Raw genomic sequence first — 22940 nt, forward strand, 5'->3', positions numbered from 1 at the left:
ACACAATGGCATTCAACCATAGCCTGCATTAAGCATACATTACACTAGGCAATATTGCTGCAGTCACAAACCGACACTTTTCATTCACACCCATGGTATAGCCATGCCTCTTTAATTTATTATTTAATGAAAACGTAGCAGTAAAAACGTGATCAAACGGATAGGCTTTCAAATTGTCAGCTCTAGGCCAGGAATAATTTTGGAGGTCAATTATCTGCAACTTTATGGTAAAAAAAACTATCCCAATAAAACTACCGCTGCCGATTTCTCAATTGGACGAGAGCAAGAATAGCACCAGGCTCCCACCTAACTCAGCCAATTGAAAGATACATTTTCCCCGCAAATTGTTGACAAAAACTTAACATTGTTTACATGTTCTGGGTTATTTCGGTAAAGTCACGTAGAATGGAAATAAAATAACAGGATAAAATTGTTTACATGCACTGCATAAAATATGCAAAACAAATGTATTGAGTGCACATTTACGATATAGTCGTGGGTACTTCAAATCATGTATTAATTTCAGTATTGTGGTTTGAGAGCGCTGGGACATAAAAGTACACAATATTCTTAAGCGAAGGACATCAGGGGATTTTGCCTGCAGAATTACTGGGTCACTATGGCAGAAAAAACCATTGGATATAATTCAAACTGGTTTAGTAAATGATCACATTAGTCATCTTAGCTTATTTTAAAATAATGTATATAACGCCTTTTCTAAGGCGCTTTACACATAATTGACAATAGTATATATGAATGTAATGGTGGAGATGAGGTTAATGAAATAGATGAGAGGAAGCAATGGGAAAATACTGAACATTATCTGATGCACACGCACACCCACTGGCTGTCTGGATCGCTCTTCCTTCCAATATTAGGAAGCCACTTGAAATTGATGACAGTAAATTATGATGAATGGATTGAATGAATGGAGAATGAGTGAAAGCCATATGAGCATATTAAGACGGAAAAGTAACGTTGGCGGATATGAAGTGAGATTAGGGGGTTGTTGAGTGAGCTAGGGAGAATAAGTGAGTTTTGAGTGCGGACTGGAAACTAGTGAGCGAAGGCGACTGTTTAATGTGGACAAAAAGTTTCATCCAGCGAAGGGGGGCAAGAAGAGAAAAAGAGCGAAAGCGTGGATTGAGCGCAAGGAGGAGGAACAGAGAGAGAGACCACAAAGGTGAACGTAGAGTCCGAGAAGGCACGTAGAACGAAATTAGCGTGGCAAGATATGAAGGGGCAAGACCACACAATTTGCATGAACAAAACTCCATATCACCAAGCTAGAAATGTGTTCAGCTTGGTTATCGACGACTGCAATCTCACTTCCTGGGTTCTTTCTGAAGATGCTTGATGCAGTTTCAAGCGAAAGGTTGGAAATGTAATTACTATATGTTAACGTGAGAATTATTCGTCAACTTACAGGTTTCTTGAAAAAATCATTGGTGCATTGAAGACTTTAACAAGTGAACATTTGTTTGCCTGTCAGGTGGAGGGTCTTACGACACATATTTGTCCAGATTATTACAGGACCTAACCCAAAAATCTATTATGAACCACGCTGCATGTTTCAAGAATAAATTAGACCTTAAGCACCACTGCATGACTACACATTCACAAACTTAATTGTAACGAACTACAACATTCACAAACGTCTGCATTAGATACGCCCGCTCACCACATTGCGAATGTCTATCTCGTAGCAGCAGCTCATGATAAACAAGCGACCAATCCAGCCACGCACCTTTGTTTCAAACAATGCAGACTCTGGGAGGGCGGATTCGCGGCAGGGATAAAATGTAGCATCATTGCAGATTAAACAGCATTTTACAGTTAACAAGCAGCTTTTTACAGCCGATATTAATTCATAATTGATTATGAGTTAGGCCGCACTACTATCGCGCCCATTTTTTTTATCGTGTAACTTTCCACCACCTGATATTTATTTTGGCTATCAGGTGGTGGAAGGTTAGGGGCCATCCATTTAGTCCGTACACATGGAGGGGGGAGGGGGGTTAACCCAAATGCGTTCGCTTGCGTGCGGGGGGTCTACTGACAATGTACGTACGTATAAGAAACGGGGGGGGGGGTGAAGCCTCAATAATAATGTCTACATTCGTCTTCAAATTAGTTAGTCCAGCGGTGGACTATCTGTTTGCTTAAACACGTTAATATTTCATCATTAGACCTCCTTTGCCAGTACCAAAATATAATAGGGGTTTTCCCCTTTTTTCTGGCAACAAAACTGAAACCTTTTTACAAGGATTCATGTCTGCATTAACCACAATACCTGCAGTCAAAATGCAAACAAAAAACATACTATGATGATATATGCATTGTCCTTGAAACTGATTGGTCCACACCAAGGGACGGCTTTCTTTTGAGCCTCGGCCCAATTGGTGCTCGACCAGGTGACGCCAAAATACGTTAATATTATGAATGCTTGATCTTTTCTGCGTGGATTAAATATCGGCCGTTCTATAGGATTGGGGGGGGGGGGTGCGTCAAGCCTAAGTACGCAGGTGAGGGGTGTAAAAAGTCCGCGTGCGTACAGGGAGAGGGGGGAGGGGTCAAATTTTGACAGATATTTGCGTACGTACTAAATGGGTGGCCCTTTACATTATTATTTGGCCAGTTCATTACATGACCAAACCCAAACATTTATTTACGAAGCATTATTTGACACCGGGCTTTAAATACTAGGATGCAGAGGCTCTGCATTTGCATCTGCAAATGTATTTTCCTACAATTTGCATTTTGCAAGATTACATGTTTATCCAGGCTTACATTTCTGTGCAACTAACAAGACTCTCGACCTACCGTTCACATTTATTACATTGCCGAAGCGTACCCCCTTAACTGCATTAACAAAAGTTATCCGCTGAAATGTCGCTCAATTCCACTGCGTGAACAGCTCTAGTTGTGAATTCTATCCTTGACGTCTTTACTTCTCGATGCAGACGTGCCACAGGGCAACACGATTCCAGTAGCAAATGGACCTCAAGTTCCAATACACAAAGGAACCAAAATGGTTCTGTTCAGTCACGTAGCTATGAACAAGAGTTTTATTTTAATGCAAGTGCGTGGCTGGAGCTGAGCATGGCCTGGCTCTACCACGAGGTTTGTAAGGGGACCTCCAGACATCTGCGAAAAGAGAAGCCAATGAATTTGTGACCTCACCTAAATGTTGACGTGCATAATACTTAGCAAGTGTGCTTAATAAGTATTGAACGTTCAATACTTAATAACTACACTACAATGCGATGCTAGCGAGTAATATTCCCTTGTTTAATGAAACATTGAATTGCACACACGTTGCGAAAAATATTTTCAAAAAGAATATCAGCGGGCTCTTACAGGTGAACACAAAACAACGCATCTCAATTGGTGATCAAAATGTCAAGGACATCACTACACGAGTTCGTTTTACAGTTAAATATTTCGTTTAAAAATGTTCCAACATTACATATAGCAACCCAGTTGTTACCTCGCTGCACTTGATATAATTCAACGTACAGAGAAGTCGGTGACTGACGATCCAGCACTCACCGATTCACTCCAGTCACTCGCTCACCGGCTGTACCCTCCACCTGAACAGCCAACACCTTCGCAAGTCAGTCCTGGCCTTGTCTACCAGGACGGATGGGAAAAGTGTGCGGAAAATGCATGCACCAGAAGACTTGGCACAGCACTGGCCTACCTCAACTGCAGTGAGTTCTAACCGGAGCACGTGCTTCATGGGAAGCGCTGTCCCGATATGCGTGGCCCGTTTGTATGTAACAAAACAAAAACCCACCACGTCCCTTGTACACAGGGAAAAGCAGACAGCACCAGCTGTTATTCTGAATATAAATCAGCATCTATTTTACTGGCCATTATAACCTTTAGAAAAAAGTCATTTTTTTTGCTGAAAAATAATTGACAAAATCGTTAAGTCACAAACCACAATATATTACAGCACGTCATAGACACCAAATTGATATATACATTTGCACATTTAGTTTTGTACTTTTGTCATATGGGATGTTTTGTATGCGATTATGGTGACTTATGTTTGATAGAGCGGACGTCTCACGCGACAAGTGAATTGTATCACATCTCATCTCAACACACGTGAAGGGGCACCCCTCGTGGCAGCTGTCCACGTGCGACACACAAGGTGGTTTACCGAATTAGCACATAATAGCCTACTAATTTAGAATGACTCTTGCTTTTTAACATCCACTGTGAAGTAAATGGTGCGTAGTATTTAATGGATAACACAGCCACACTGTCACCCTGGGCAGCCCGTCAGATTTGAACCGCAAACCTCTGCATGTCTTCAATGTATGAACTCCGAGCTATTACAACCTTTAATTAACTCTTAACTATTACAACCTAAAGACAGAACCGCTTGTTCTCGGCCACGTGACCTTGTTAGAACAAAAAAAAGGATCGCCCGGTGTGTACCAATGTGTTGACGCTGCACATTATTCTAATCGGTTAGATGTGCGTAGTCTGTGAAAATTAAATGCTGTGTATTTTGTGTTGATGTTGCGCGTGTTGTGAACGCAAACACAGAAACTCTCGCGATAATTAATATATATACGTCAAGACATTTTTAAAGTCAGAAAACACTACGTCCAAAAACGGTTCGTATGAACAGAAATACTGTACATTATCCGATAAACACGCACAACCACTGGCCGTCTGGAACGCTCTTCCTTCCAATATTAGGAAGCCACTTGAGCTATGCAATTTAAATCGAGATTGAAAACTCATTTGTTAGAACTGTTTTTGTTTTTAGTTTGTTGTCCTTCCCCCACACCTTCGATTAGCACGATTAGCTATGCAATAGACGTTCAACGTACATATTATATATATGTGCTCTGCGAACAAGCAGTTCAATCCGGAAAGTGAACAATTGGCACAGAGTTTACACAGGCAGCAGAACAGATGCCCGAAGAAAAATCATTTGTGACTTCAAGTGCCAACATTTAACCCTTTGCCATTCCGATGAAGTACGTGTACAACATCAGTTTTTATTCCGGCTAAAACAAAATAACTTCATCCCTACCGAGGCTCCCACAATGCCATGCAGTAGGACGTGCCACAGTTTGACGCCAGCTATCATATAGCATGGTCGTGTCGCTACAGTTATATGCGATTACAATAATAATTCAAATTTATAACGCACATTCCATGCTGGGATACCAATGCTTTACAAACGGCGCCTATGCCTCTCTAAATAAAATTTACGAGATCCGCTTGCGCATTCCGGGATTCAGCGGTGACCACCCTGCAAATTGCAGACGTCTCGCAACGGGAAAGGGTTGACGTGACAGGGCAGCTCAACGTTGCTGAACGGAGTCCCTAACACAATGACAAGAGTTTGGGGTTGGCGCCCCACCCCCTCCGTCTGTGCTTGAGGCAGACAGTGCAAAACTTGGCATGTGTTAGGGTGACAGGATTTTATTTGCACCGACCTCTGGTTTTTATAGACAGAGTCTGAGAAATGTCCCGATTTGGTCAATGGAAAAAGGTGGCAACTTCAACCCGCAATAGTAATATTACAATCTGTACCACTGATTCTGCACTTTGAAAAGATAACTGGCCAGTAATTTGAAGAGCTTGGGGACACTTAATGACTTCTCTTTTAACGGGGGGGCCTGGAGTATTTTATTTATTTAAACATTTATCAAAATATTTGCGAAGGTGTTCCATGGTCACAACGTCTAAACAATGTTAGCATATGCGACTTATTCTGCTAAAATTGTTAAGGATAATTTGTAAACATCAGTGTTATCATTTTGAGTCCCACACAAGCTTGCGGGTCCTTACGACTGCAGCGATATCCCTATTTGGAAGAGGCCGTGTCCCAGCACTGGCCAATAAACTCTTTACATCAACATCTCTCTTACAAACGGAATGGCAGCTGCAATGTTGCACTCCCAGAAGGATGTGTGGCAGATGGGATGTGTAAAAAACACTTTTATTTTTACTTGGAAGGACAGATATATGAAGCCGGTGTTTTGTCTGCATCTATTTGTTAAATAATGCGTACAGATGGGTTAAATATAGGTGATGCGATTGGCCCTGCCTACCCTCTGCTGCCTTGGAACTGTGTGCAATTGGACCCGAGTTCTTAAGCGAAGCTGCCACCGTGTGGTCACATCTTGCGAAGTGGGGCTCGTGGACTGGAGACAACTTATAGCTCACTCATCTCCCTGATAAACGCCGTATATACAACTACATAAATAATCATTGTAAATGTTGTGGGTTTACTCTCCAACATAGGTTTGCTGAACGAGTAACGAATTGCCATGTTTTTGTTTACGTGACAAACCTTACTAATTGACTGTATTGGGTGGTGGCGGGTTTAACGACATTTATATTTATGCAATCTAATCCAAAAACCTCTATTATGGAACTATTTCCTCTAGGCTGCCCAGTTTCCTTGTGTATATCCACGCACGCCTTGGTGAGCAATTATTTAAAAAAAGTAGTCAGTGATAGCACAGACGATGACATGAGCTAAAGTGAGGGAAACTGTAGGGAGTCCGCACAGCATTTATTAAAATAGCCCTAGGAACTGTCGTCCTGGAGGTCATGGGCCTGAAGCAATGTGCCAACACCATTGGAATCTTGGGTTTAGATCCAGGTTTCATCTGCGATTATGTACGTATGTTGAACTTCTTTTACAACGTACGTAGCCAATCATGCTAATCGCAGGTGTGAAATTGAACTGTTGAGCACAGACAGTCTGACAGAACTCGGCCACCAATGCTTGACAGTTTGTACTCAATTTGGTCAAGAACATTTCTGAAGGGGGAAGTTGACATTGGAAATGACTGCTGATGTAAAACCACATGTACAGCATGGATACGCAACTTACTGTGCAGGGGACTACTCAAGTGACTTGTGAACTCTGAAGCGTCAACTTCCTGGGTCACTCCTGGATTGGAAGACATGATGCTACTGCCACTAGCACGTGTTCCACAGCGTTCAATCCATGCCGTACATCCCTTTTAATATTATAGCGTTTAATGCATATATATTAAAACATTAATTTTAGTAACTGAAACAAAACTCATTATCAGGAGGGCCAGCAAGTGGCTTGGCCCTAGAATGAGCTCACAATCACAGTTGCAAGTTCAAATCCTAATTGGAGTTGACTCATTCCTACTGGGTCCTTAAAATTTGTTTCACTTTGTGGGAAAATCAAGTGTCCAAAGGATAGATTCACCCTGTTGAATTTTCACCACTGGCTCAGGTCTGTAAACAGGAGCTAATTATCACCAATGCTCATTTGAGCAAGAAATCTTTTTTTTTTATCTGTTGGACATTTCACTAATTCCGTGACGACGTTACATGCGGGAGAAACGGAGAAAATGCACGCATCAGCCCCGCACAGGTGATGTCAGCCAACCACTTGCTGTAGCGCCTCCAAGAGAAACCTTCCTAGCACACAGGGGCTTCTCACACACCTCGCCAGAGCTGTCCCGAGGCTTCTCGGGACAAAGTAATTTATAGGGTTGTTATAGCATCGTTTTTTTGCATTACCGTTAAAAACAACACACTGGGCGCTGGATTTGCAACAGATATAGAATGTCCAGCAATAAAATAAATGTAGCTTTTTTACTAAAAAGCAAAGGGCTCTGCCGTTGTGTAATGCCGAGCACACTGGATTTGCAATCCAGTGTGGTTGCTGGTTCCTTTAAAACATTGGGCAACTTCCTTCAGTTGCCCCATGCCTCTGTCCATCCTGCAGTATAATGGGTCCACCAGTTGACTGACAGGTCACACGCTCGGGGGGGGGGGGGCGGGGAGGTATTTGACCGATTGTTACATCTGACGAGACGTCTTGGAAGAGGTGGCTGTATTCACACATTATGGTGTGAAAGAAGTTCAGCATACATACATGTGGTGGGGTAATGTGTGAATACACCCACCTCTTGAGACGTCTGGTCAGGATGCAAGAGTAGGCCAAATACCCCCTTCCCCCCGAGAGCTTCCTCGAGTGAAGGCCCCTCTGGCAGCAGTGGCTTGAGAGAGCACTTTCGAAGCTACTACCTCTCATTTGAGAAACGAGGGCGAATGTACCATGCGGTGGACTTAGCCTGCCGTGCGGTTTATACATTTGCTCATGCCAATCGATGCATTCATTACTGACATTCCACTGGAAATGGTTACTGGTTCCAGACTCACGGAACCGGTAACCGAATCTTAAAACGGTTACCAGTTAACAACTCTCGCCAGTCATGCTCTAGTTCACGTCGGTTTTTTCTGCGACACTCGTTTTCTCCAGCACAAAAAAAATACCAAAACTAATTTTAACATTCAATGTGGGATCATCCGAATTCTCAAGACCTTGGTGTGACTTGTCCTAAGGAAAACATTAAATACTGGATTATGTTAAATAGCTGATATTTATGTAGTTCCTCATCCATCACGTTACAATTGTCTCTACAAGCTATTTTTTAAATGTGTGCGGACTGTTGGCTCTGCGGCTTGCAATGAAAGCAATAGAAACCTACACTTCACTTGCAAACTCCCTGCCCAGTAAAAGGAGGCAGCCTTATTAGCAATGTATAGTTTTATAATTAGAAAAATAAACACATTATTTAAAAAAAACTTTAACAGCTGTAGGATTCATATTACTTTGTTAAATTGGACATCTGGCCAGGTGGCTCAGTGGTAGAGTGAACGGCTCGATATCATACAGTTGCGAATTCAAATAATAATTATAACTAATAAAGTGTCTTTCATAAAATCTCAAGGCGCTGCACATCCATGACGATGGGGGGGAGGGGGGCAGGGAGGCGTGGGTAAGAATGGCTAAGTTAAAATAGAAAACACCTTCCTGAAACAGAAATGCTTTTAGAGACTTGAAGACCCCAACCCAACCAAACTCTGACACAGCCTTCAGCAGAGCATTCCACAATCCAGGTGCCACAGAAGCGAAGGCCTCAATTCCCCATAATGAATTTGACCTTCATTCTGGGATTGCAGAGGAGATCTGAGTCCACAGACCTCAAGAGTTATTGTTGGAATGTATGGGGGGATGGGCGCAGCAACTTATGATGTTAACGGAGGTACGAGATCATTCAGGGCCTTGAATGTGAGGAGGAACTTGAAATCAACGTGGAGTTTAACTGGCAACCAGCAAAGAGATGCAAGAACAAGGGTGGTATGTTCTGAATGAGGAGCTTGGGTCAAGACTCTAGCAGTTGCATTCTGAATGGACTGGAGTCAACAAAGTACCTTACTGAAGGTACTATTAAGATAGTAAGGCATTGCAGTAGTTGATGCTTGAGAAAAAAAAGCATGAACTAATTTTTCCGCATCAGTGGCTGAGAGGATGGGATGTAACCGGGCAATGTTCTATCGTATCTGCCCATACTGGACATCTGTAAAAAAAAGCTTCATGGCTCATCGGAATCCTCCAATATAAATACATATTCCGATTCTCCCCATTCAACTGGAGGAAATTGTGCTGCATTCAAGCTCTGATGAGTTAAAGTGATTACGAGGGAACAGAGAAGGCATCACTTTGCAGTGTATGTAAATTTGAGTGTCATCATCATAAGAGTGAAAATTGAGATCTATTTAATGGTGGTACCTAATGAGGTTGTGTAGATACAGAAAAGAAGTGGACCCAGGACACATGGGGGATATGGGCTTAGAGCCACCAAGGCTAAGAAATTGCTTTCGATAAACAAGATCTAATCCAGCATAGTGCGATACTATTAACTTCCATAGGATTCTCCAATCGTTGGAAACCAAGACGCCACGAGCACAAACCAGGTTGAGTGTGTGACCAAAAGCTGGCTGGGGAGTTGTCTTGGACCATCATCCCTCTGGGGTCACCAAAATAAGTACCGCTTGGTAGGGACTCAACAGTGGTAGTCCTATGGATAAACATGACTCAAGCAGTTTCTCTACTTGCTTACATTTGTTACATTTAATAAAATCCTTGTTTACATAATCTTACAATAATGACCTCACTTATCAAAAATATCAGTAATGGGACCATGTCCAGATCTTTCAATGGTGAATGAGCTCCTCATACAATGCAGCCTGGTTAAAACCGGGATGGATTGTAGGCAGGCAAGCCTGAATGTTTCAAGCCAGTGCAGGTGTTCCTTTAAAGGGGACTAACATTTCGAAAGCATAGAGAAAGAACGGCATAACTGTGGCCGAGAAGACCCGGAGCTCCATATTGAGCAATAGGCCAGGCAGCTTTCACAGAGTGGTACTTATGCAGGCGATGAAAAGATAATGCTGCTCGAATGATTGGAAGTGAGACCTCTGCTGCCAAACCGGAGTTGGTCATGAGCACACTGCTGTTATACATATACACAAACATTAACACACGCAAACTGTCCTCAGTCCACTCTGGGGCAGGTTATTGCGCTGGAGTTTGTTGCTGCTGTTGCTGCTGTTGCTGCTGTTGCTCCTGCTGCTGCTGTTGCTGCTGCTGTTGTTGCTGCGTCCTACGCGCATGGGCAGCCGAGCGCAGGTGCCGCGTGAGGCTGTAGGGTTTGGCAAAGCGGCGGCCGCAGGCGGCGCACGCGTACGGCCGCTCCCCTGTGTGCAGCCGTGTGTGCGCCGCCAGATGGGGCTTCTGCCGGAAGCGGCGGCCGCAGGCGGCGCACGCGTACGGCCGCTCGCCCGTGTGCACGCGCCGGTGCCGCGCCGCATTGGCGCCGCGCGCAAACCGCCTCCCGCAGTCCCCGCACGCGTACGGGCGCTCGCCCGTGTGCAGCCGTGCGTGGGCCGCCAGGTGCTGCCGCTGCTTGAAGCGCGCGCCGCACTGCGGGCAGCCGTGGGGCCTCGGCGCGTCGTGCGTGCGCCGGTGACGCGCGAGTCGCGGGGCCTGAGCGAAGCGCTTCCCGCAGCGCTCGCACGCCAGCGGCAGCTGCAGGGGGTCGTCGCCGGCGCCGACGGCCACCGTCGCGTCCTCGCCGACGCCGCCGTCTGAGATGCCCTCCATGGCCTGCGACGCCGCCAGCCCGGCGCAGTCGATGGTCTCGCGCACGACACTCTCCAGAACGTCTTCGCCCATTGTGGCACTGCCCGTCGTGCCCACGATGGTACCGTTGACGGAGCCGGGGTTCAAGCTGAGTCCAGTGACGATGATGGTGCCGTTGGTGTCAACACAGCCATCATCATCGCGGCCACCCTCCTCCTCCTCCTCCTTGGTGGTGGCCGCCCTCTTGCGTTTGCTTCCGTGGGCGCGGCGCGCGCTTTTACTTTCAGAGCCGGTGCTCTGCTGCTGCGCATCCTGAAGCTGCGGCTGCTTCTGTGGCTGTTGCTGCTGCTGCGGCTGCTGGTGGTGATTGTGGTGGTGGTGGTGCTGCTGTAACAAGTACGATGAGAAGACCAACTCCTTCCAGCAGCCCTCACACTTGAACGTCTGGTCAGCTCTCAGTTGCTGCTGCTGTTGCTGCGGCTGCTGAGGCTGTTGTGGGGTGAGATTCCCACATTCGATCTGAGGCACCACCTGCGCCTGGGAAAGGCAACCGCTGCAAGTGGCATTTACGATTCCTTACATTAAAACTGAGCCGTGTTCAACGTCTACCAAGTGGTAGCTAATGGGAGAGAGGCAGCTGAGGCTATTTAACACAAAATGATTAGTCTCGTTGTGGAGAATAGCAGTAACAAAATACATTTCTTATGTTACTTCCGAGACAAACGGCGAACACACTACCACAGGGCCGTGTCACCGTCAATCAAAAAAATAATAATTTTGTATGTACCTGCTGTCCCTCCTGGTGGGGCTGCTGCTGTAGCTGACAGCAGACACTCAGACCGCCGGCCTCACCCACCACAGGAACCCCGGTCGCTCCTGGCGCCCCCGCCACGATGATAGACGCCGCCACCCCATGCTGGGAAGGCACCACCTGCACGCACGTAGTAGTAGTGAGTACAAAGACAAATATCCCCCCTGTTGCCTTAATAGACTGTTGGGACAAGTGCTGTTAGCGAGCACCTATGTATAATACCTAAACATTTATTAAAAATGTAATGATAACAATGAACAAAAATCTTATCATTTAAAATAGTTACATTTCCATAACAATATAAATACCCACTGTACAGCATATTCCCCAGTCACCATCAGCATGCAGTAGAGAGGGAAGATGTGCAAAGCTAGCTTAACTAAATATTTACTACCTTGGTATTTGTTAAATTAAATTAATGTGATAATTAGAGAGCTCTAGCAGAGCACATGAATGACCTGGATAACCAAGAACATGGGTTTGCTAAATTCCAGACAACAGAGAAGTATATTGGGTCAGAATTGGTCGTTTACACACTGAATTTCACACAACAGATACGTGTTTAGCTTCAGTGAAGAGTAGTACTGCTTATTAACTCCACGTGACCATACCCTCTATGACCACTGCCATCACGTGATTTTTCATGTACACCCCCCCTCACAGTGTGCATATGGGTACCAGTGGGTGGGCACCACTGATTCAACTCGTAAGAACACATTTAGCCCTTCTAGCCAGCAAACATCTGGCAATTCACTTGCCCTGGTTCGAGCAGCCGAAGTCAATGAATGTTGAATCCGGTAGTTTTCTTATATTGAACCAATGCAGATGAAATTACAGTCCCAAAAGGCCATGGTGTTTCTACGATTTTTACATGGCTTTCGGGACTAATATGTGAAGGTTGTGTATTGTCCGCTTATTTAATTTGTTATTCTGCACGAAGCTCATGATTCATTTGTGTTAAGTAAAACCAATGATGTTTCGGCACATGATAGCTGGGAATGTGGGGCTTTGTGACCCAACCAACACAACCGTGGAGCTCAATGATGGGCCAAACATGAACACATTAACAACACAAATGACCAGATCTCCACTCAGCTCCACCAAGTGTGGGCCACCTGTACCTGCTGTGTTGGTTGTGCTGTCTGCTGTTGCTGTGCTGGCGGCTGCTGCTGTTGCTGCTGCTGTATGTGCGGCAGTGTAGTCCACTGCAGCTGCAGCGTGGTCACCTTCCCAGTGACGGCACGCTGACCAGACACCGTGTGTGGAGAAATCACAGCCACCGGCTGCTCTGCCGATAGCTGCTGCTGCTGTTGCTGTTGTGGTTGCTGCTGCTGCGTATTCACCTGCTGCTGCTGGGGCAGTGGGAGGTGGAAGTGTCCTGGGAAGAGCTGGGTGAGCGAACGCTCTGGGATCTCCAACCCCCACACGCCTGGGGCAGTGCACATACAGAGGCAGTGAGAGACAGAGACACAGGACACAGAGACAAAGGCAGAGACAGACACAGATATACACGAAGATAAATATCCCCCGTATAGCCTTAACAGACTGTTGGGGCAAGTGCTGTTAACGAGCACCTACGAAGGCCAGCACGACACACAAGGGGGTGAGTGGCCAGCATCTTCTTTAAATAAGCTTTTGCAAAGTAAACCAAGCTTTTTAGATGCCTATTTATCCAGATTAGTAACAAAGCTGTTCCATAACCAGCTCATTTGAGATTGCTGCGCCAAGCAGATTCATGGTTTCACTATGCATATGAATATCAGTTAAATATAGTGGCAGTGACGGTCGAATTGAGTCTTACATATTATCATCGACCAGGGTTTTTAGTAGTGGAATATGATGATGTTTGTTTGAATTGAAGAATGGTGATGTATGATATCTCTGTGTTGCTTGACAGTGTATTATGGTGTAATATACCGATTTAAGTGTAAAGTAGAGCTGCCTGCATAATATTTCATGCAGTACAGTAGTATAACACAGCCCAGCATTGATGCTCTCTGTTGCAATGTATGTCAGTGTTTTTTACTCTCACACACTGCACATATTTCCTTGTCTGTTCACATAATAGTAAGATAATGACCCTAACTAAATTTGACTAAACTTTTTATTTTACCAGGTAAGGCCCACTGAGCTACATAGCTCTTTTTCAGACGTGACCTGGTCACAAATTTTAGCTCTACAAATTGGCTTATCACCTGGAAATTTAGAGCAGCCAAATACTCTAAACATTGAGGTTCCCGTAATTAAAAGTATTTTTGTCCAAGCCAAATTTTGTTACTCGAAATGAATTTCATTTCACATCGATTATGTTTGTGCAATTTTCGATTTACTCTGTAATGCAAGTATTTTTGTACAAATTTTTACGTGACATTATTTGGTCATAAACACAAATAACAAAACACTAAACTTAGTAGTCAATAAGGGAAAATATGTAATTCTGGACAATGGCCTTCTTCCTAGCACATACTGTTGCCTGACTTCATTCATGTGCTTTTTAATTTCTGGTTAGTTAATTTTGCTGAGATTTCTATTTGCTTAAATTAACCTTATGGCAGGAACCCCGGGGTCCCATAAGCCCCCGGCTCTCGCATAAACTGCATTGCGATGTATATTTCTGTCTGTTCAAGGCGAACGATGCAGAAATATATTCCTCTCGACGAGCTCTACACAATGCGCTAATCAAAGTTTAAGCGATTTGTTTCTTCTGCGCATTTGTCCTCGCAGCGCTTAAGGTTCAATTGTTAATGTTATTTCTATAGTCGTTTTGATGACTGTTTGTATGTTGACGTTCATTCACACTGTAAGTAGTCAATCGTGCTCATCGAAGGTTCAGTGTTCTCACCAGGTTACACAAAATTAACTTGAAGAGTGTGGCATAGTGCCATACACTGCTGTAGGATACAGTACTGCTGTTTTGTAGTGGTGTGGTACAGTATGTGGTGTGCATGTGTCAATGTGCGAGACCCAGCGCTGGCTATGCCCACAGCCCACACATGTACCTGCTGTCAGCGGGGGGTTGTCCTGGCAAAAGCTCATGGCTGCTGCTGCTGTGTCAGCGTCCGTGATTGTCCTACACCCAGACAGGTGGGTGAAAAACAACCCAAAATAAGGCCACAGAGATCGGGCAATAGTTGGTGTCTGTAGCCCTGTCCTTCCGTTTGTCTGCGGTTCCCCACTTCAATATGTATATTTAATTTATTTTGCACCGTATGTAGTCAACATGCTAATTGGTAGATGCCTAAACAGTGCGAGTTGCAAATTATACATTTTGAGATACTAGTTACATGAATGATGCTAAAAACAAAAATTATTCAAACGTAAAAAAGAGCAGATAGAGAATAGGGAAAAACTAACCGTGTTAAACGACATGCACTCTCTTGAGGCAGACAAGCTCGTATACGATTTAAGTCATATTGAAAATGTATATAATGTTAATCAGTAGCCCACATAAATCATTCTATAATAAATATTAAATTGTACCTGTTTGGCTAGGTCGGATCGTGGAGAGTTTAAACATTTGGCCAGAACATTCAAAATTAAATACCCTCACCTAAAAATATTTTTTAATCAAAAGGTAGAGAGAACATCTAATTGTCGATTAACAGCCAAGCAAGTTCCACGCAGTGTTACAGAGCTGACAAAATAATTGATTGACTGACAAGGAACATTGATGGAGTGTAACTCCGAATTTAATCATCAGTGTACGCTGATAGAACAGAATGTGACATTTCATGCTGCCCTTGTTCCCTCTTTCAGGTGTAAAAAGAGGAATTACCCTCAATCGACATCCTTCGCACGACGTGTTGTTTAGCTGGAACTGTTTATTCTCTATTTACCATGACAATCAACCCTCCCTCTCTTAACGTGATTAAGGTTTAAGAGGATGCATTTCCCCAAATAGACTACCGCATCAGCGCTATCAGAAGCCGGGGTCGACTTGGCAATGAAACATGATGTTTACTTCTTCCGCATGTTTAAAACATTTGTTCTGCAATTATCAGTTCATGTTCATTTGAATAATTTGGATGTTAATCTCTTCAAATGGGGATAATAAATGTTGATGCTCCAAATACAAACATCCCCTGTATAGCCTTAACAGACTGTAGGAGCAAGTGCTGTTTGCGAACACCTATGAAGGCCAGCACGGCACACGAGGGGTTGGGTGGCCAACACCACGCCCGGCCGCCTTTGTCTCCCGAGTGGCAATGTTTACGCATGCCATCAGGTACTCATTTGAGATTCAGTCGACCTAGGGGTGGCCCAGGACCGGTTCAGATAATCGTCACTGGTATTGGCCGTGAGCGGGAATTTAACCGCGGTCACCCCTACTGCTTCAGTCCCTCACACACAACCAGTTCGCAACTCCTCGGTTCAAGAATTTCATCACGTTTGTGGGGCTCAAAGAGGGATACTTCAATCACAGGCCCGAGTCACATCTGACACCATCCTTTCCTGATTAAAAATGGACATCTTAAAATAAAACTAGAAGTGGTGGACAGTGTGGATGTAATGAGGCAAAATGTATCATTTGTGCCTATTGTGAGCTGAGTCTGTGTTTACAACACTTCTATCTTAATTTCCACTATTTTACCTCATTATTTTGAAATTGTAATAAACCAGCCCATGTAAAATTTCACCAATCATGTTCTATCACGACGTGCTCTTGATGTCCAATTTTTGGGCGAAATCGTCACACTCCGTGAATGTTCCATGCTTGTCAAGAGACCCCTGCTGCCAAAACTGGCACTGGCCATGAGCACACTGTCCAGCGATGACCATTCTTCAACCTTCCCATGTAATAGAAATGTCTAGCAATACATTATTACCTTCTTAACTGATAAATTAAGGGAGCTGCCATCGTGCTGTAATGGTTTGCATATTGGGCTTGCAATTTAAATAAAGAAGGCGGGTCCCTTAATTGTTATCTGTCCACCCAGCAGTATAAATGGCTACACCACAGTCGATCAGCAGGTCGCATGTGTGGTGGGGTAAAGTGTGGGTACACTCATCTCTTACAAGGTGTTGTTGGGTTAGCTGCGGAAGAGTCAACAGAATACCCGGAGGAGCTCCCTCTAGTGGAAGCGCTTCCGCCAGCAGTGCCATGTGCGAACAATCGCTGGGCTTCACTCTTCCAATTTAACTGAGAAACGAGGACAAATGTACGACGCGGTGACTTAAAAATGCGCCTTTAAGTTTATATATTTGCGTGTGCCAATCCGTGCATTCATCACAGATATTCTTCAGGAATCGGTTACCGGTTCCAGATGTTCAGAACCATTAACCAAATTTGAAAACTGTTACCGGTTTACTGGTAACCATTTAACAACCCTACTCATTCTTCATGGACAGAAGGGGTGGATAGTGAATTTGATACAAGGTACTGGAGCAGGTGTTTTTGTGGGTTGTTGAAAATTACAAACCCATGCGGCTGCACAGAAATCTATGAGCATGATACTGTTATCGTTCAGGTGATCTGGCCCATCCATACCTTCTAATCATCACTCCTGTTTGTTACCATCATAACCCACGAGGGCATTGACGTTCAATAATATTACCGATCTTGTTTTGTTCTCAATACAGTACATAACTGGTCAGGTGACCCAGCGGTTGAGCTTAGCGGCTCGCTATTAATTTCTGGTTGGAAAGTGACTGAGCCCATCATACCTACGGGGTCAATACAATTATTACCACCTTGTGGGGGAAGTCAACAGCGGTTGTCCTATGAAGATACTCGCCGTCGCCATATGAATGCGGAATTTTTCCCACTGGCTCACGACTTTAAACGGGAAATGAGCAGACGCCTGAACGTTCATGTGAGCAGCAAAACTTGCGTGAACATGCATATAGACACACATCTACCATCACCCCAACAGCAATCGCTGTTCACAAGTAAGTGGCGGTGACGTCGCCACGGCGCTTGTGCCATGCTAGGTGCACTCCGAAGCCATGTTAAGTGGAAGGCCCGCTGGGCAGGTCACATGACAGACCGAGGTGTCATGGGTTGACCGACTGGAATGAGTGAGGGTAGAGTCAGATGTCACTGACCCTACTACCATCGTCACTTAGGTATAGCTTCACCCTCACAATTACCCTCACCCCTCTACCATCATCACACTCACCACTACCGTCACCATCACTCCCCCCTATCCACCCCAGCACACCGCTACCCTCACAATCACTCAACCCCAATCCTCACCATTTTACTCACCCCTATCTTGACCATCACTCTCAACCATATCCTCACCATCACTCAGCCCTACCATCACACTCACCCCCTACCGTCACCATGCCACTCACCCCTACCCTCACTCAAACCTTCCGTCACCATCACAATCACCGCTAAATTCACTATCACCCGTTACCCTCACCATGACACTCACTCCCTTACCCTCATCGCTGCACTCACTCACCCTTGATCTCCGCCGCTGCTAGTGCGCGACCTCAAATGCAGCTCTCCTAGCACCCAACCATCGCTATCACCGCTGCCGTTGTTGCTGCCGTTGTTGCTGTCGCCGCTGCTGCCGTTGTTGCTGTCTCCGCTGCTGCCGTTGTTGCTGTCTCCGCTGCTGCTGCTGTTGCTGTCTCCACTGCTGCTGTTGTTGCTGTCTCTGCTGCTGCTGTTGTTGCTGTCTCCGCTGCTGCTGTTGTTGATATCCCCTCCGCCTCCTCCTCTGCTCTCCTCACAAACAAAATGGCTGCCTCACCCAACCATTCTCAGAGCCCGCGTAAAGCTCCCTCCCGATAGGTTGAGCTACGGCGCGGATCTCCCTTCTGATTGGCTGAGCACTGCAAGGTCCACCGCCCACTGCAGGAGTTGTTTGGCTCTGCCTATCAAGGTTCAGCTTGACATAAGCCAAACATAACCCCGCCCTTTCCCGTCTTCGGATTGGCTGGATCGCGCATAGCCCCGCCTGATTTGTGACACGATTGGCAGTAATGACGGCTAGGGCCGGCGCGTGATTGACAGCTGTCATCGGAGCCGATCTCAACGACAGCGAACCTCACGCAGCCAGAATCTCCCGGAAGCCGGAATTCGGAGGAAAAGTTGGAAATGCTACCGAAATAGATATGTAGTCATTTCTAAAACTTTCTCCTAAAAATATCATCAAGCAAAAAAGATTAGTGCCAGATGTGATTTTATAACTTTGAACCTTAGGGGCCGTCCATAAATGACGTCACGCAATTTTGGACGATTTTTGACCCCCCCCCCCCCCTTGTCACACGGCGTCACAAAAAGTCAGACCCCCCCTCAAATATGACGTCACAAAGCTCTGCCCCCCCCCCCAAAAAAAAAACATGTTTCAAATCATATTCTTGGTTATTTCGGTAAAGTCACGAAGGGAAACAATAAAATAAAAAAAATATCTTATATATAAAAGTGTCCGCGCGCGCGCTTGCGAGGGATTTGGCTCTCGGACGGTGGGCTTGACGTCCAAAAAAAATTGCCAGGCAGCACGCCCCAAGTCCCGGGGTGGGAATAGGCTATTCCGTTTTCGCATCCCTCAACTTTAAAGTACTTTAATTAACAAATTTGTGACATTCTTATTTTAATTATTTACTTATTGCGTCACATCGACCGTACCAATTGACGACAATTGCGTGGGGGGGGGGGCCTGCCAAGTGATGCGCGTTCGGTCGAGCTCACGGGGGACATTTCATTTTACGCGTTTAACATGCAATAAATGTACACATCACGCTGCGGATTTTTCTTCACAGTCTCATGTCCTCTTCGCCCCCCCCCCCCAAAAAAAAAACATGTCCAGTTTCTACAACAGAGTCCGTAGATAATAATATAGTGCTTAAATACCATTATTATTGCACGGGCGGGGGGATAGGTGTGGGGGTAGTGGCCCTGCCTGCCAACGTGCCACCTCCCCCGCCTGGGCAAAGTAGGCGAGGCCGGGGGCTCCGCACCGGCCTAGGCCTGACCAAGCCTATGGTAAGTAGAAATTTCCTTGCTTCTTACGCTACGAACTCAGGTTCATTGTTTACTATTATTAAACATATGTTGCCAAATATTACAATAATAATTTTTTGTGTGCACATAGGAACTCTGGTTCATTGCTTACTATTATGAAACAAATACGTTGCCACATTACAATAATTATGTTTGTGTGCAGATAAGAACTCGGGTTCATTGTTTACTATTATGAAACAAATACGTTGCCAGATATTACAATGTTTGTGTGCACAAAGCAACATTTTCATTATTAGCTTGATAAATATTCCCCTTTTTTAGCTGTGCTTTCATCACGCTGCGACGGTGTATTGCCAGTCATGTGCTCTGCTGCCTGCTGATTAATTAACGTCAGTGCACTGCCACTCTATTATCTACACTGCTAGTTTTCCTTTTGACCATTCTGAGTATGTGTAGTGTTCGACTTTACGCGGACAACTTCTGTCTTCGAACACCGCTTTATTTACAACATTCAACATGTCCTCCACACTCCACAGTTTCCTGGTCACCACGGCTCGCTCGCCGTGCTCCGCTCGTCTCGCGCCACCACCTTTGTCTCCTCACTTCACTTGCTTCGCACTCAGCGACTCCCCGTTCAGCAACTCCGCACACAGCGTCTTCAGCTCCGCTATCGCTACGCTCACTCCACTGCTAACTACTTTGTCTTGCTTCAGCTCCGCTTTCGCTACGCTCACTCCACTGCTAACTACTTCGTCTTGCTTCACACTCTGTTCCAACTCCGTTTCCCACTCTGTCTCCAAACTCTGTTTCCAAACTCTGTTTCCAACTCCACGTCTTCCTCGTCCAGCTCCCAACTCCAACTCCCCACTGAAATTTCACACCCTTACCGGTGAGCGTGTGCAATGGCCTCGCAATCGTGGCAAAATCCTTAACAGATCGTCGGTAATACAACGCGAAGCCCACGAAGCTACGCACCTCCCCTACTGTTTTCGGTACCGGCCACGTTCGCACGCAACTCGTCTTCTCTGGATCAGTGGCCACCCCAGACGTGCTAACAACGTGCCCCAAATATTTAATCGATGTCCTTAACAAATGGCACTTTTGGGGTTTAAATTTCAATCCAGCGCGCCGCACTCGGCCAAAAACGGCGCACAACCGTTGCAAATGTTCGTCAAAATCCTTACTGAAAACAATGATGTCCAGATATATTAAGCACGACTCCCACTGCAGTCCTGACAACACGAGTTCCATCAATGGTTGGAAGGTGGCCTGCGCGGAGTGGAGCCCCATTCTCATTATCGCAAATTAATTGGCCCGCATGCCTCCGCACACTTCGCGTCCTCAAACGCCTGCCTTTCTCCAGACATCTCGACGCCTCCTCGCCCTTGACAACAGCCACAGACAATCACCGCCGTTGCTGATCCTCTGGCTTAATTGGCCCAACCGTTACCTCATCATCCCAGCCTTTGCACCTGGCTGTCCTAACACGACCCACACTGTTTTCGCCTTCTCCACAGGCTGACCCCAGATAACCCACAGTGTCCGTGTGATCATGCAGTCGCGCAGTTTCCACAACACACTTTCATACTCCACTACATATGCCAGTCTATAATCTGTTGCCTGCTTCTTTACCTCACTCAGTGTACTCCCAGCCTTTCATGTCGACTGTATTCTGCTTTTTCAGCAGCTGCCTGTATTGGCAGCTTTTTATGTCAACTGTAGCAATGCTTATGTCATTGAGTCGGTGTACTGGCAGTCTATAATCTAAACTGTAGCCTGCTTCTCAACTTACCTGTGCGTACTGCTGCTCTTTAATTTACACTGCTTTCTGCTTATTTCTTCAATGCATTTCCATTGTTTCCATTGCTCATGTCACGCTATTTACTCATACGGAGTACTGCGATACTGAGAGCTGTGCCATCATCGGGGATTGCTGTGCACGTCGATGTGTGTGTTGTGTGCGAGTCGATGTGTGTGTGTGTGTTTGAGTCCATATGTGTGTTTGAGTCCATGTGTGTGTCTGTCTTTTACGATTGGACAACGCCCGATGTGTGTGTGTACGTCCAAGTGTTTGTGTGTCAGTCCAAGTGTGCGTGTCAGTCCATTTGTGTGTATCAGTCGCTCTGTGTGTGTTAGTCCATGTGTGTGTGTACGTCGATGTGCGTGTGTCAGTCCATATGTGTGTTTGTTAGTCCACGTGTGTGTAAGTCCATACATGTGTGTGTCACTCGATGTGTGTGTAAGTCAATGCGTGTGCGTGTCGATATGTGTGTTAATCCATGTGTGTGTATCTAAAGTAGATGTCTGTGTGACACAGTCCATATGTGTATGTGTGTGTAGGGCAATGTGTGTGTCAGTCTATGTATGTGTGTGTAAGTCCATGTGTGTGTGTCTTAATCGATATGTGTGTGTGCAAGTACATATGTCTGTTTACGTCAATCTGTCTGTGAGTCCCCGTATATCTGTGTGTGAGTCGATGTGTGTGTGTGTCGCTGTATGTGTCTACGTCCATATATGTGTGCGTAACTCTGTGTGTGTATCTAAAGTGGATGTCTATGCGTGTGTGAGTCCATTTGTGTGTGTGTGTGTGCAAGTCCATGTGTTTGTGTGTGCGAGTCGATATCTCTGTGTGTGTCAGTCCATGGGCGTGTGTGTTAGTCGCTTTGTGTCCGTGGCTCCATGTGAGTCCATGTAAGTCCATTTCTTTGCGTGTCTGTAGGTCCATGTGTGCGTGTGAGTGAATGTGTGTGCTTTATTGACCTGGTCAAGGCCTATGATACCATCAGTAGGCCTGGCCTCTGGGTTGTTCTTCATACTTTCGGAGTCCCTCACCCTTTGCTCACGATCCCTAAGGACCTTCATTATGGTGAGCGGCCCCGCGTCAAACTACGTGGGCGTCAGTCAGCCGTTCCCTCTACACCTTGGGGTGCAACAGGGATGTCCTCTGGCTCCCACATTTTTTAACATATATTTTGACCACGTAGTTAGTGAAGACTTCAATGGCTGTACCGGAGGAATTACCATATGGTACATATACAATGGGAGGCTGATCGATGCCCGGGTACGGTCAAGGGATGGCTCCCTATTGATCAACCATGTAATGTATGCCGATGCTCTGGTGAATCCTGCTCACTCAGAGGAGGACTTGGAGGCACTGCTGCTGAACCTGGAGTTTGGCACTAAGAGGTGGGGCCTTACCATCAGCCCCATCAAATCTAAGCATCTGGCTGGGTATTTTGTACCATCGGACAATC

The 22940-nt window shown here is 45.5% G+C and overlaps 1 protein-coding gene across 4 annotated transcripts; it reads right to left on the reverse strand.

Annotated features, from left to right (window-relative positions):
* Positions 1 to 91: 91 nt before the first annotated feature.
* On the reverse strand, positions 92 to 18527 carry LOC116956179 (uncharacterized). Of its 4 annotated transcripts, XM_032977661.2 has the most exons (6): positions 18179 to 18527; positions 16785 to 16908; positions 14768 to 14838; positions 12890 to 13197; positions 11745 to 11888; positions 92 to 11494 (listed from the first exon to the last, which is right to left on the reverse strand). In XM_032977661.2, exons 3-6 carry the CDS (start codon positions 14802 to 14804, stop codon positions 10391 to 10393), a joined length of 1593 nt encoding a protein of 530 aa, XP_032833552.1. In that variant the 5' UTR covers positions 14805 to 14838; positions 16785 to 16908; positions 18179 to 18527; the 3' UTR covers positions 92 to 10390. The 4 variants fall into 4 exon arrangements, with proteins under 4 accessions (XP_032833552.1, XP_032833553.1, XP_032833554.1 ...); XM_032977662.2 differs by lacking the exon at positions 16785 to 16908 and having other exon boundaries at positions 18157 to 18526; XM_032977663.2 differs by lacking the exon at positions 16785 to 16908 and having other exon boundaries at positions 92 to 11446; positions 18179 to 18525.
* Between the last annotated feature and the right edge of the window lie 4413 nt (positions 18528 to 22940).

The sequence above is a fragment of the Petromyzon marinus genome, chromosome 63, assembly GCF_048934315.1.
Source record: "Petromyzon marinus isolate PM22_M1 ecotype Great Lakes invasive population chromosome 63, UKy_Petmar_22M1.pri1.0, whole genome shotgun sequence".
Taxonomy (NCBI): Eukaryota; Metazoa; Chordata; class Hyperoartia; order Petromyzontiformes; family Petromyzontidae; genus Petromyzon; species Petromyzon marinus.